General features: G+C 42.0%; 1 protein-coding gene across 1 annotated transcript; it reads left to right on the top strand.

The window, feature by feature from the left end:
• The first annotated feature begins 8,423 nt into the window (after positions 1-8,423).
• Positions 8,424-9,470, top strand: LOC141601104 (uncharacterized). Its single transcript, XM_074421371.1, has one exon. The coding sequence runs from the start codon at positions 8,424-8,426 to the stop codon at positions 9,468-9,470; it is 1,047 nt and encodes a 348-aa protein (XP_074277472.1).
• Positions 9,471-14,672: the final 5,202 nt, after the last annotated feature.

Raw genomic sequence — 14,672 nt, 5'->3', positions numbered from 1 at the left:
CACCCTGATAATCAGGCTAAGGTAAGACAATGATCAGGGAGGTTTGCGGATTTCCAGGCCTAACAGTATGAATGTTCACCCTATTTTGATGTTTTAATTAATTAGAAGCATGTAGGATGTTGGTGATTGTTGAAAAATCGATTTATATGAGTTAATTCTTGTCTCTAATTGTTGCAATATGATCTAGATGCTTTCTTTTGATGATTATTGTGGTTGACTATGCAAAAATCGAATTAAAATTATATGTTTATATGACCCGAAAATTCTAGGGTTTGAGATTTTAAATTAATTTTTGGTTGTCTTTTGGGTGTAAAAGGGGGAAAATTGAGTAATCTATGTCATACATATCATGTTTAGGGTTGATTTTTGTGATTTTCACTCAAACAATTGCCTTAAAACTCCATCTTAAAAGTGCCCCAAATTGAAATTCGTCTCATGTTGTTGTGAAATTGGTTTGTATATGAAGATGTTTTGAAAGTTTGAGTTCTAAAAGTAGTAGTAGTAATGTTAATTCATGCTCAATATGTCAAAATTTTTACAGCCGTAGAGATCGTCTGATGACAAGAATTGAGAAATTTCACTTATAATTTTGGATTGTTGGTGATAGTGTGTACTTAGTTGCTCTTTTCTATGAACATACATGAATGTTTTACATGTTTTCAAGTATATATGTGGAGGTATGTTTAAGCCATATTTTGAAAACAGATGCCGAGAGCAACCGTGGGAACCAGACAAAGTAAGAGAGGGAGGGCTTCCGAGCCCAAAGTGGGAGATGGAAGTGGCCCTGTAGTCCCGGCCGTGCCGAAATACCCGTCTGTAGTCTTTGCGGATTTCGCACAAAGGAAGAGGTTTGTGGCTTTGCAGGGCCATAAGATGAGACCCACCCGCTGTATAGATACGACCCTTCTGACTGACTTGGGGATTGAGACCGACGTTACACATATTTTTGAGACCTTGGCGATGACTGGGTTGTACCACCTCCGTAAGCACTCCTATGCCTTTTTGACTCTTGAGTTCATGAGCTCGTTTAAATAAGAGGCGGTGGAACAAACTGTGGAGTTCTGCCTCATGAACACCAGCTTTGTCTTGACCACGGACTTGTTTGCTTCTCACCTTGGCCTTGCTAAACCCGCCAAGGGAGCTCTTCGGGACATACCATCGGAGTGTGGGGTTAGTAGTCTTATGCCTTGTCTTACTGGGAAACCAGCTCCTACTTCAAGTAACATGTTGATTAATGATCTTCAACATGTCACTTTGAAGATTTTCCTTCGTGCTTTAACATGTCTTCTTTACGAGAGAAAAGTGTAGATACCTCATTTCCGCACCTCCCGCAAACCACCCGGTGATGATTGGGCCGTATGTTTGGTACGCGGAACGATTTGTGACAGTTCATAAGTTTATCGTCAAGTGATTGCTCAAACACTGATGTCTACCTCTTAATTGTCATCTACGCGCTGATACGGTCGTTTTGACAGTAATTAGAGTACATTTGGAGTCCGGGCCTAAAACCGTCTTCATTTTCTGATAAACGCTAAAACCCGAGTCAAAATGTTCTGGAATGTTCCGGATATTTCTATTCCATATTTCACAATCTTTTAATATTTGCTAAAGGATTTCCCGTAATATTCATAAAAAATATTAAGGAAAATAAGATTAATCCGTTATTCCATAAATTAAACACGTAAATCTATCTTCCGCAGGAGGAAACCACCTAGGAACAAACGCAGCAGGTGCTGCGCCTCTTCCAAGGGACGCAGTGACTGCTACGCCTCTTCCCAAGTCCTTTTCTGCGTATTTTTCGTATCTTTTCATATCTTTTCGAGATTCACTTCCAAAGTTTCTCCGAAAACCCTAATTCCTTCAAGTGATTAGTATAAATAGGAGTCTTCGCTCCTCATTTTTCTCACGCGAGTGTCCGCCCTTCTCTTCTCTCTTTGCATTCTAGACCACGTTCTTTCTTTTTGGCGTCTACGTGCTTGAACTTTCGATCACGTAAGCTCGGATCCTTCTCAGTACCAGCCTCGTTTGCATGACCGACCAATTTGACCAATTCCACCATAATCAACTTAATTAATCTTAATCGTTTTCCTCTTACGAGGGCACTTTCGCTACATTCGAGTCGAGCATCGCTAAACATAAACTTAGTTCATCTTGTTTCGTCAAACATGTAACTCTGAGGGTGTAAATCCTTCTTTATTTATTGTTATTTACTTTTGTATCATTAATGCAAGATTTATGTCGAAAGTATTCTTAAAGCCGATTTATAAAACCATGTTTAAAACCCTTTTTACGGATTATCAGAAGACAGACGTCGAGAAAGGACGTAGCAACCGTTGTGCCTCTTCTAAGGGACGCAGCACCTGCTACGCCTCTTCGTGAGGCTGCCGCAGTTCCTGCTTTCTTTCTCCTTTCTTCGTCTTGTGTTAATTCGTTTGTTTTTATTTTGTTTTCATTCGTTCTTCGATTCTTTGATATAACGATTTAAACATAACAATTTAACATATTATTTATCATCATTAGTATTTAATTCATCATTAAATCCCGACTTAAATCCCTTATAACCAATATTTGCGGGTTTTTCGTCATTAAAATCAATCCGGGTTGTAGTGATTCGATTCTTTCATATTGAGTCTCTGGAGTTCGATCTTTGATATATTCCCATCTGTTTATCCATCATTAGTTCTTCATTAATTCGTCATATTTAACTTATTTAGTTCACCCATGTCACTAATCAATCTTTCATTCATGTAATTAATTCATCTACATTCGTTTCATCGATGTTTTATCGTTCTTATGACTCATTCGCATGTAATTAATGTATTAAATCACTTTCATCCGAGTCGAATATCATAATCAATCATTAAATTCACCCAAGAATATTAACGATTTGGAGTTCCGGCTTCACAGCCAGAACTCAGCCTTGGAACAGACGCAGCAACTGCTGCGCCTCTTCCAGAGGGCGCAGCTCTGCTGCGCCTCTTCCAGGTTGATTTCTGTCTCTGAACTTCCGTTCTGCCTTGACCTAGTTTAATTAGTTTACGTATGTAATTAACTATTAATCGTATTATCGCCTAATTCCTGTTCGTTAATTCGTTTATTCATTCTTTCTCAAATTATCCGTTTTGAAAGTATTTTCGACATAAATCATCGAATCCGATGTAATTATTGTAATTTTTTATTGCATTATTGTATTTCTTTTATTGTACCATTTGTATGCCTTCACATGTAATTGAACTTAAATTCCTACTTCGGCCTAATTGTTTGCTAAATTAATTGTTCACCGACTTAGTCTAATTCTCACATGCTAGGATTAAAACGTTGGATGTTGCATTGCATGCATATAATCGATAATATATCGAGTATAGATAACTTCCCTAATAATTAGTAGAGGCCGCTATCGAGGCGGGCGGGATTAGGTTTTCGATCAAAAGAGCTTCCTAATACGTACCCTCACCCCTTACTCCAGATCTCTGTGAACATCCGTGTTCATTGGCATCCACGAGAGTCATTCTAGACATAGAATGCTAAGGGTAACGAGTTCTTGGTGTTCATGTCATTACTTTGTGTCTTGACATGGCACGAGGTATTCGAACGGTTTCCAATTTTCCACAATAAATTGGTGGCGACTCCACAAATGCAAACGCTTTTTGTCCCTCCCAAGCGCCCCCGTGGGCCCGCGTCCATAGTTTGGCGACTCCGCTGGGGATAATACACTTACGTGTAGCCAAGGGTGAAAGTTGAACAAGGTTAGGGAATAGTTTGTACAAGACAATTGTCGGTTTTCATAACTCGGTCTTCCTAGATCGTTTCATTCGGCCTTCCTAGGCCCAACCCAATCCATCCGACCAATCGTCCCGTCTAAACGGTCCTAATTCTTATTTGGGCCTAAGGATGGATAGCGATTGACGTTATCCATACCATGGTACTTACTCTTGTTTGTATCAAGGACTTTCACTACTTGAAGAAATGGACTAGGAATCGGCCTTACTCTTGTTTGGTAGAGTCTATCCACAGACTTCGGGTTTGATCGTTCGGTATGGCAACCCACCCTTTAAACCAAAACCTTTTAAATGCACTCAGCATCCCGTTATAATGCTTGTATAAATGTTTGTACCTTACGTGATCACCATTTCTAAACGAAACCATGACGATTTTTGTAAAATCAAAATCCTTTTAAAGTGTAAATTTCGAAAAAAAGGCCAATGATTAGCGTAAAACCGAGTCAAAACTTTGCCCATTTGTCGAGTCAAATTTAGGGCCCAAGCCCATTTCAAAACCTCACTTCGAGTCCACTCCTACAACTACACTAAAGTTGACTAGGACCAACATTTTTCAAACTTTGTCATTTCTTCAAAACCTCACTGACACAAGTGGCACACACCCACTTCACGAGTCAAAACATTTCTTAGTAAGTGTGTTAGAATGGTCGATCGTGTTTTGATTCGTCGTCGATCTCTTATCCAGTTTCCAAGATGCCTGAAACAAGCGATGTGAACTTCAATCAACTCCAGGATGGTAATGATCGAATCCTAACCGCGCTAGCTCAGCTCCAAGTTACTCAAGACCAAGTGTATGATCGCCTTGACACCATCGAAGGCCGGATCTATGCCGTAGAAACGAGGTTGCCTCCTCGGGAAAGTGAAATCGTTGATGACTTCGTGAATGACTTCAGGGACGAAAACCCTCCCATGGGTATGACTGCAGCTGAGAAATGACTCCAATACTTAGAGGAGCAATTGATGTATCTTAAAGGGGATGACATTTATAGGGAGAATAATCGCAAGTATGAGGCCGTGAGTTCCAAGTTGCCAACCAACTTCAACATGACGGATATCCCTAGGTTTAAGGGGCACGAAAACCCTTTGAATCACATCCGTGCTTTCAAGGACTACATGTCTATCAAAGGCATCAAACCCGAGATGTTCTTAAGGATCTTTCCTTCATCTCTTGACACCATCCCAAAGCAATGGTTCTACTCTCTAGAACATAAGAAGATCGCTACTTGGGAAGATGCCGCGATCGAATTTGCTAAGCAATACGCGGATAATGTTGAGATCCAAGTTAACATGCGCACTTTAGAGGTTCTTACCCAAAATGACAAAGAAGGTTTCACCGACTTCCTAAGTAGGTGGAGGAAGACTAGTACCCAACTAGTTGAATGCCCGGATGAGGCTACCCTCGTGGAGAAATTCGTGGACAGCCTAAAGCCCATCTATGCTAATCATTTGAGATACCAAAACATCAAAACTTTCAAAGACTTAACCGTACTAGGAACGAGGATCGAAGATGACATCCGTAAAGGGCTCTTGTCCAAAACGGTAGGCCGAGGATATCAAGGCTCAACAATTCGTTCTTACGGCTCCACTAGCAAGACCGATGAAGTTAACCTCCTCGAGCCATCCAAGAAGAGTACCCCACCAAGGAAATTTACAAATCTATGGGACACTTATTCCAATGCTCTAAAAAGATTAATGAAACAAGGCAAACTCCAACCCATAGGCCCTACACCCGAACCGGAAAAGAAATCCAAGTTCTGGGACGAGAACTCATACTGCGAATATCATAGGGGTAAGAGGCATGACACCGAAAAATGCTACAAATTGAAGAATGTGCTTCAAGACATGATTGAGGATGGTCGACTACCAATATCGCCGGGAGGTAAGCCCATCAACACTCAGAATCCTCTTGGAATTCTAGTGATCACAAGTGAAGAATCTACCTTAGATTGTTCACACCTCATTTCTCCAATCGAAGATGAGATCCACGCGATCGAGAATGAAGGGTTCTACTCTACCATCTCCCCTACCATTACTGACTTCATCGCATGGGCAAGGAGTGTGGATAGGCAATTTTCGGAATTGGAAAATGTGGTGACAACTTTACATGACCCCAACGCGACACCTAAAGAACATGCGCCATTAATCTTTTCCCAAAATGCTACTATGCAAGAAATAGTCGTCGTGGTTGATAAACTAGTCGACCAAATCACACAATTAGAGGACGAGATCATGAGAATGAGGGAACTAGCTACAGTATGGGCCGATGATGATGAAGACGAGTATCTCATTGAACACTCCCTAGTCAAGGAAATAGTCCAAAATGGTGAAGACCAAGATGTGGACCACCTAACTCGTTCGGGGCGTCCATATCAAAGTACTACTCAAAATGGTCCAACCAACGTTATCACACCAAATGATAACACGAAGATGACTCTACTGATCATTTGCTCAAGCAATTAGAAAAGACAAAGGCTGATCTTTCAGTCTGGAAATTAGTAGCAAGCTCATTCCCACATCGCCAAGCTTTACTGCAAGCTTTGGCCAAATTAAATGTAGCACATGACTCCACACCCGACGATGTAGTCAATTTGGTCTTCCAAGAATCACCGAAGCTAAGTAATCCTATTACTTTCTCAAATGAAGATTTGCCGCCCTTTGGCGCTAGTCATAACTTGGCTCTTTACATCACTGTCATTTTCTTAAAGAAGAACGTGCCAATGACCTTGGTGGATGATGGATCCGCGGTCAACGTCATACCCCTAAAAACGGCATACAAACTAGGCATGAAAGAGTCGTATTGGACCCCTACCAATCAAGGTGTCCGTGCATATGATGGTACATGACGAAAGGTAGTAGGACTCGTTAACCTAACCATAGCCACAGGGCCGATTGAGCGAAAGGTTAACTTCCAAATAGTGGACATTGAAGCTTCCTTCAACATACTTATGGGAAGACCTTGGATTCACGCTTCCAAAGCAGTAACATCCACCCTTCACCAAAAGATCAAAATCCCACTAAATGGCAAAGTGGTGACGATCACTTCATCGCCCATCAAGGCAATAATCGAAAAGAAGTCAAATAATCAAGTCCTTACAGATCCAGTATATGAACTTGGGGGCTTTCAAAGCATAAGTGTCATAGAAAGCGAGTTGGCACCCGTATACTACGATCCCCACTCCAACTTGGTGGTCAACCACATACTCAAATCCCAGGGATACTTCCCGGGAATACCTTTGAACCCTGCCCGAAGAAACACCTTCGCACCCTACAAGGAAGGCAACTAAAAAAGAATACCACTTGGACTAGGATACAAACCCACTAAAGAGGAAGTTCTCGAGATGCTCGCTCAAGTTCAAAGCCGTAAGCACGTAGGAGTCCAAATGCGACCATATCTCCCTACCCTAAATGGATAATTTGTTAGGGAAGGAAGTCAAGAACTCTTTCACGGATTTCCCGAACCTTGGCACTACCTCGGAAGGAAGCTAGCCGGAAACGAGATCTTTCACGATTGCTACTTCATTCCTCCAAAAACGGTTCCTACCGTCAAAGCACGTCGAGCACCTTGCTTAGACGAACAAGCTGTTAGTCTACTATTTGGAGAAGATCGATTTGTTAGAGCCGCGCAGGATGAGATCATTACCATGATACTTCAAGACAACCACTTCAACCCTACCGTGTTAATCACAGAAACAAACACGAACCAGGAGAAAGGATGGAGAAAATCAATCAAGTGGACCAACAATCAAGGAAGAATCTTCAAGCTCACCACTGGAGAAGGAGAGATGTTCAAAGGAGAACCAGAAGACGATGAATTCGAGTCAGAGTCAGAGTCGGAGTCAGAGTCGGAGTCTAGAGAAGTCACTAAGGAATCTCCTTCTGTCGTCATCCCCATTCCCTTAGTATCTCCCAGCTTAGCCTCAAATAGTAACAGTAGTTCGGGAAATGTCCCAACAACTGTCCCTTTACCGCCGCTGACCACAGATCAGATGGCTTCTTTGTTTCAACTATTCTTAAACTTTAATATGAATAAATCAGGTTCTGCTTACTCTTTGTGTTATCTTGAATGCAATTCTGTTTACGATGTGACACTGTTGAGTGGGGTTTTGTGGAGCAATTATTTCAGAAAATGGAATTCCCTGAAAATTTTACTCAAAGGGTCATGGCTTGTGTGCAATCTACATCTTTCTCCCTATGTCTAAATGGTAGTTCTTTTGGATACTTCAAAGGTAAGAGAAGACTCAGACAAGGAGACCCTATATCTCCTCTTATATTCACAATGTGCATGGAGTACCTCACTAGAATGATAAACTATGCTACTGCCAGATGGCCTTTCCAATACCACCCTCTATGCAAAGGCATCAAGTTGAATCACTTAATGTTTGCAGATGACTTACTAATGTTTTGTAAGGGCAATACTCACTCTATTATGCTGATGATTAGAGCTTTTTCCTCATTCTCTAAGGCTTCTGGATTGGTCATGAATAATACTAAATCAGAAGTGTACTTCAATGGAGTTACACAAGAGCTTAAAAATGACATCCAGCAAGTTACTGGGTTTGTTGAGGGTAGCATGCCTTTCAGATATCTTGGAGTACCTATACAGGCTGGGAAACTCACCAAAAAAGAATGCAACTGACTGAGAAGATGGTCAATAGAATTCGAATTTTGGGGGCAAAAAAGTTATCCTATGCAAGGAGAATTGTGCTTATCAACTCAGTCTTGAATACTCTTTATTCATATTGGGCTGGTATATTCCTTATCCCTAAAGCTGTGATCAAAAGAATTGAAGCTATATGTAGAAATTTCCTTTGGGATAGGAGCTCTGACTACCATAGGGTACCCTTGATTGCTTGGGACACAGTTACTCTACCAAAGGAGGAGGGAGGCCTAGGGATCAAAAAGGCAGAAACCTGGAATGTAGCTATTATAGCTAAATTAGTGGACTGGATTTATGGGAAGGCTGACAGGCTCTGGATCAGATGGATCAACCAAATTTATCTGAAAAATGGGGACTGGCATAACTATAAACCATCTGCTGATGCTGCTTGGGCTTGGAAACAAATTTGCAAAGTGAAAGAATTGATGAAGAGTGCATATATAGACAGTCAATGGACGCATGACATAACTGGTTACACAGTTAGGCAGGGTTATGAATGGCTTAGACATTCACAACCTAAGAAAGACTGGTCTATTGCAGTTTGGAACAAATGGAATATAGCAAAACATGCCATTATTACCTGGCTCTATATGAATAAGGGTCTGAATGTCAGAGAAAAGCTGCATAGAATTGGATACTGTCAGGAGAAGACTTGCTGCATTTGTGAAGATGCTGATGAAACTGTGGAGCATCTGTTCTTTAACTGTAACTACAGTAGACAGCTGCTGCAGTGTATAGAAACCTGGTGCGGGTTCAAAATTGATGTCAATATGAATGTTACAGGGAGAATGGGAGTGAAATCTCAGGCTCATGCTATGATATGGTCTGCTTGCTGCTACTATATCTGGCAGCAGAGGAACAATGCACGAATGAATGGAGTGTTGATAAGGCCAGCTACCCTTGCTGAACGTATGGTAAAGGAAGCTAAGCATATAATCAGGAGCATGGTTGGTAGGAATATGCAGAGAGGAGACCGAGATTGGCTTAATAAATGGGGGTGTGTACACTCTATTGTTGGGCAGCAGTCTGGATAGGCTGAGTTTCTTTGCATACATGTTGGTTTGCTTGAGCTATTTGAGTATTAACGGCTTCTGTTAATACTTTTTATAGTTTTGCCAGTTGTAAATTTGATATTTTTTGTCCTTTGATATATATATACTCTCACATTTCACCAAAAAAAAAAATCTGTTTACGATGATACTGAGGATGACCCAGACCCAGACCCAGACTCAATTGAGATACCTCCCTACATAGCCAAGGAAATACTACAAGAGGGGGAAGGGGGATAAGTAATAGAGAACACCGAACCCATCAATGTAGGAACCGAACTAGAACCCCAAGAACTTAGGATAGGGACAACCCTGAGCCCCACCGAAAGGGCCAGTTTCATAGACCTCCTACACGAGTTCAAAGACGTTTTCGCTTGGTCCTACAAAGACATGCCAGGGATCGACAGGGATATCGCAGAACATAGAATCTCAATTAAGCCAGGTTTCAAGCCCGTGAAACAAAGGCTTCGTCGAATGAGAATAGAATGGGCTCTCAAGATTAAGGAAGAAGTCGATAAACAATTCAAAGCCGGGTTCATCAAAGTTTCCGAGTACTCTGACTGGGTAGCCAACATAGTACCCGTACCCAAAAAGGATGAGAGAATCCGTGTTTGTGTTGATTTTAGAGACTTAAACAAAGCAAGTCCTAAAGATGACTTTCCTCTACCACATATCGACATATTGGTGGACAATACCGCAGATCACGCGTTACTGTCCTCCATGGATGGGTACGCAGGTTACAACCAAATCAAGATGGCCATAGAAGACATGCATAAGACCGCCTTTGTCACTCAATGAGGAACCAAATGCTATACGGTCATGCCGTTTGGGTTAATCAACGCCGGAGCTACATGTCAAGTCCAAGGATAGAGAGGGGCATATTGCGAACCTTCGCAAATTTTTCTCAAGGCTACGAAAGTACAACATGAGGCTCAATCCTCAAAAGCGCGCATTCGGAGTAACATCTGGCAAACTCCTGGGATACGTCGTTAGCCAACGAGGTATAGAAATAGACCCTTCCAAGATCAAAGCTCTGATCGAAATGCCACAACCTCAAATGGAAAAAGAAGTCAGAGGATTCCTGGGAAAAGTGCAATATATAAGTCGATTCATATCGAAACTCACCATGATCTGTGAACCTATCTTCAAAAAGCTCAAGAAAACAGATCACACCATGTGGGATGATGACTGTCAGAAGGCATTCGACCGAATCAAGGAGATATTAGATAAACCACCCGTGCTCATGCCACCTCAACGAGATCAACCTCTTGGGCACCATGCTAGCTCAAACCGTAGGAAAGGAAGAAAGGGCTATCTACTACCTTAGTAAGAAGTTCTTGGAGTACGAGTGCAAATACTCACAACACGAAAAGACATGCCTCGCTCTTATGTGGGCAACGAAGAAGCTACGTCATTACATGCTTAGCTACTCCGTCAAAATATACTCCAAAATGGATCCTGTTAAATACCTCTTCGAGAAACCCGTCCTCAACGGACGACTAGCAAGTTGGACTTTGATGCTCTCGGAGTTCGATCTCAAATACGTGCCCCTGAAAGTTATAAAAGGGCGCGCCGTTGCCGAATTCTTTGCAGAAAATCCCATCAATGATGCACAAACAATAGATACTTGGTCATTTCCAGACGAGAATATACTCCAAACCGGTGTAGACTCCTGGGACCTTTACTTTGATGGAGCATCAAACTTAAGAGGATTTGGAATAGGAGTGTTGCTCATTTCTCCTGAAGGCGAGCATACACCAATCTCTGTCAAACTCGACTTCGAGGTGACAAATAACATTGCAGAATACGAAGCTTGTCTCATTGGACTACAAGCGGCAGTGAGCTTAGGCATTAAAAACCTCCGAGTGCATGAGAATTCGTCCCTGATCATCAATCAAGTTACGGGATCTTGGAAAATCCGAAGCGAAAGCCTAGCACCTTATCAAGCCAGAATAAGACCAAGTTGCCCAATTCTTTGATCATGTGACCTATCTACACCTACCTCGGGAAGAAAATCAATTTGCAGATGCTCTTGCAAAACTTGCATCTTTGATTAATATGCCAGATGACATGGTGGAAATGCCTTTATGTATCGAACGACGATCAGAGCCAGCTTATGTCCACCAAATCACCGATGAAGAGGAAATCACAGAGGAACCTTGGTTCCAAGCAATCCTAAACTTCAAGCTCAACGGTACCTATCCACAAGATATGGACAAAAGGGGACAATGTGCTATACGCCTACTAGCTTCCCAATACGTTCTCATGCAAGGAGAGTTATACAAAAGAACACCTCTTGGTGTAATCCTACGTTGCCTTGATCATTCACAGGCGCGGAAAGTGATGGAAGAAGTTCATGATGGAGAATGCGGTCCTCACATGAGTGGGCCCATGATGGCAAAGAAAATCACACGTTTGGGGTATTATTGGACCACAATGGAATCCGATTGCATCAAATATGTAAGACATTGCCACAACTGCCAAATCTTCGGGAATGTACAGCATGTCCCTCCTTCATTGCTCTATACGATGACATCTCCTTGGCCATTTTCTGCCTGGGGAATTGATATAATCGGGAATATAACTCCAGCCGGAACAGGAGGTCACTGTTTCATCCTCGTGGCAAATGACTATTTCACCAAATGGGTAGAAGCGGCTTCCTACACTAGTCTCACGGCTAAAAATGTAGCAAAGTTCATACAAAACAACATCATCTGTCGATACGGTTGCCCACATGAGATTATTAGTGATAATGGATCACATTTCCAAGCCGAGACTGAGCAATTGCTAGCCAAGTACAAAATTAGGCATCACCACTCTTCGCCATATAGACCACAGACTAATGGCGCGGTAGAGGCGGCAAACAAGAACGTCGTCACAATTCTCAAGAAAATGATTGACAACTATCGGGATTGTCCAAGCAAAATACCCTTTGCTTTGTGGGTATATCGCACATCTGTTAGGACGCCCACTGGGGCTACCCCTTTCTATTTGACCTATGGCATGGAAGCTGTACAGCCAGTCGAGTTAGAAATACCATCATTGTGTATCTTACTCGAAAGTCAAATCCCAGAAGCCGATTGGAAGAGAGATAGATATGAAGAACTCATCCTCCTGGATGAACGTAGGCTACGCGCATTACATAATGTCCAAACATATCAAGCACGTATCAAACGAGCCTTCAACAAAAGGGTCAAGCCAAGGAACATCAAGGAAGGAGACTTAGTACTCAAGTCGGTTAGAGCTCTTTTACTTGTCGATCCACGGGGAAAATTCAAACCTAATTGGGCCGGGCCATTTCTAGTCAAGTCCATACTTTCAGGGGGTGCGGTTAGAATCACAGACCTAGATGGGAATGAATTTTCCAACCCGACAAACCTTGACCAACTAAAGCGGTATTATGCCTAGAATAGGAACAAAAACGCGCCTCGCGTAACCTCACGTGTCGCTCTTGTGGCACTAAAATAAACGGCCCCTGGCCAAGCTGAAATAAGCTAATGTCACTCTGCTCTTGCATTTTGACAATTTTTCATCCTCATATCGTCAAATAAACTAAATTGCACCTTAAGAGTAAGTAAAAAGCTCATGCTTATCTTCTAAGTTCATTACAAGCTCTTGCTTAGAACAATTATTCTTTTACATTTACTCGAACTACGCGCAAGGGTTTGATTTCATTTTTTTTAATGAATACGTAGGCAATCCTTCACAGGATACAACCCATTAACTTCAAAATGTAAATAGAAGGACATTTGCAGTTGCATTTGGAATTCGACAAGCATAATAAATAGAAAATCACAACGGTTTCATAACCAATTAACCTCCTTTATTTCATTCATTTCTAATAATATTATCAATACGTTACATAATAATAATAATGATAAACAAAAAATAACAATAAAAAAAATAGGCTAGGATTCTAAAACCCCACTTTCTTATTACAATAATAATAATAAATAATAATAAGGACTAGGGCTATTCCTTCATTTTCCCTTTGCCCTTGTCATTTTTGTCATATTTCTTGTCTCGACCTCGAGCCGGATGCTCTTGCGCCACTTCGGACCTAATTACCAACGGTCTTTCTCGAGGCCTAGCCTTCCCATCTTGTCAATCACTTTGTCCATGACATGAGAGGTCTTCGGTTTCTTCAAAGGATGAACAACTCGAAACCCGGCTTCCTCCTCTCCCTCAGTCAGATGCTTCTCTTTCTCCTTTTCCACCTCGCGCACCTTGTAGTCAACGGGCTCGCGCTTCCTCAATATCTCACGCTCCTCCGGAGTAGTAGCTTTCCTCCACCGCAGATAGGAGTCCGACACCCATAAGACACTAACAGAAGAGTTCAAGAACCACACGTTTCTTTGAGCCCATTTAATGGCCCACTCCCTTCGGCTCTCAGTAGTAAGCGCCACGACAGTCTGCGGGACAGTGTCAAGCTTCGGGATTGTCTGCTTCAGTCCAACCTGTCTCATCAGCCTCTCCGGGAAGATGCATACCATGAATTCCAAGCCAGGAATGCACACAGATCGGGTAGGATCCAAGGAAGATACTCCAGTGACAGATTTGAGATGCCACCATGGTACAACCCATCTAATCAAGGGGCCATCATCACTCTTCAATTTGTTTTCCCAGTAATTGCCCACTCGAGTGAAGTCCACCATGTAAAGCCTGGTCCTCATTGCAATTGAGCGAGCATGATAAGAAGGAACATGAACTGGGAGCTCGATCAATCGAAGACGTTCAATAAGCCAGACCTACCAAAAGCGGGTATTAAAAAAAACGAAACAAAAAAGAAACGAAAAAAAAAAAAAAGAAGAAACGAAAAAAAAAAGAAAGAGAAAAGTGTTCTTTTACTTGCAAAATAACGGGACTTCCCAAATAAGGTAGGTCACGATTGGCTTTCCTGTTATCCAAACCCAATAGGATCTCTCCTAAACATAAACAGTGAGCTCTGCGCAGCCCATTTGCTCAACTAGGCCCAGGAGACGGGGATCACCTCTCAAATCCTCATCAACATGCCCTTGAAGGACATATACATGTAACAAGCAAAATCCGAATGCCCTTCACCTAGCAACATAAGAGATGGTGGGGTCGTCCTTGTTAATGAATCGGTCAATAAAGTCCAACATTCACACTCCTTTCGAGGTCACTAAACGGTCCACCTCAATTCTTGTCAACCCAAGCAAGTCCCTA

The sequence above is a fragment of the Silene latifolia genome, chromosome 9, assembly GCF_048544455.1.
Source record: "Silene latifolia isolate original U9 population chromosome 9, ASM4854445v1, whole genome shotgun sequence".
Taxonomy (NCBI): domain Eukaryota; kingdom Viridiplantae; phylum Streptophyta; class Magnoliopsida; order Caryophyllales; family Caryophyllaceae; genus Silene; species Silene latifolia.
This window is presented reverse-complemented; position numbering and strand designations above follow the sequence as displayed.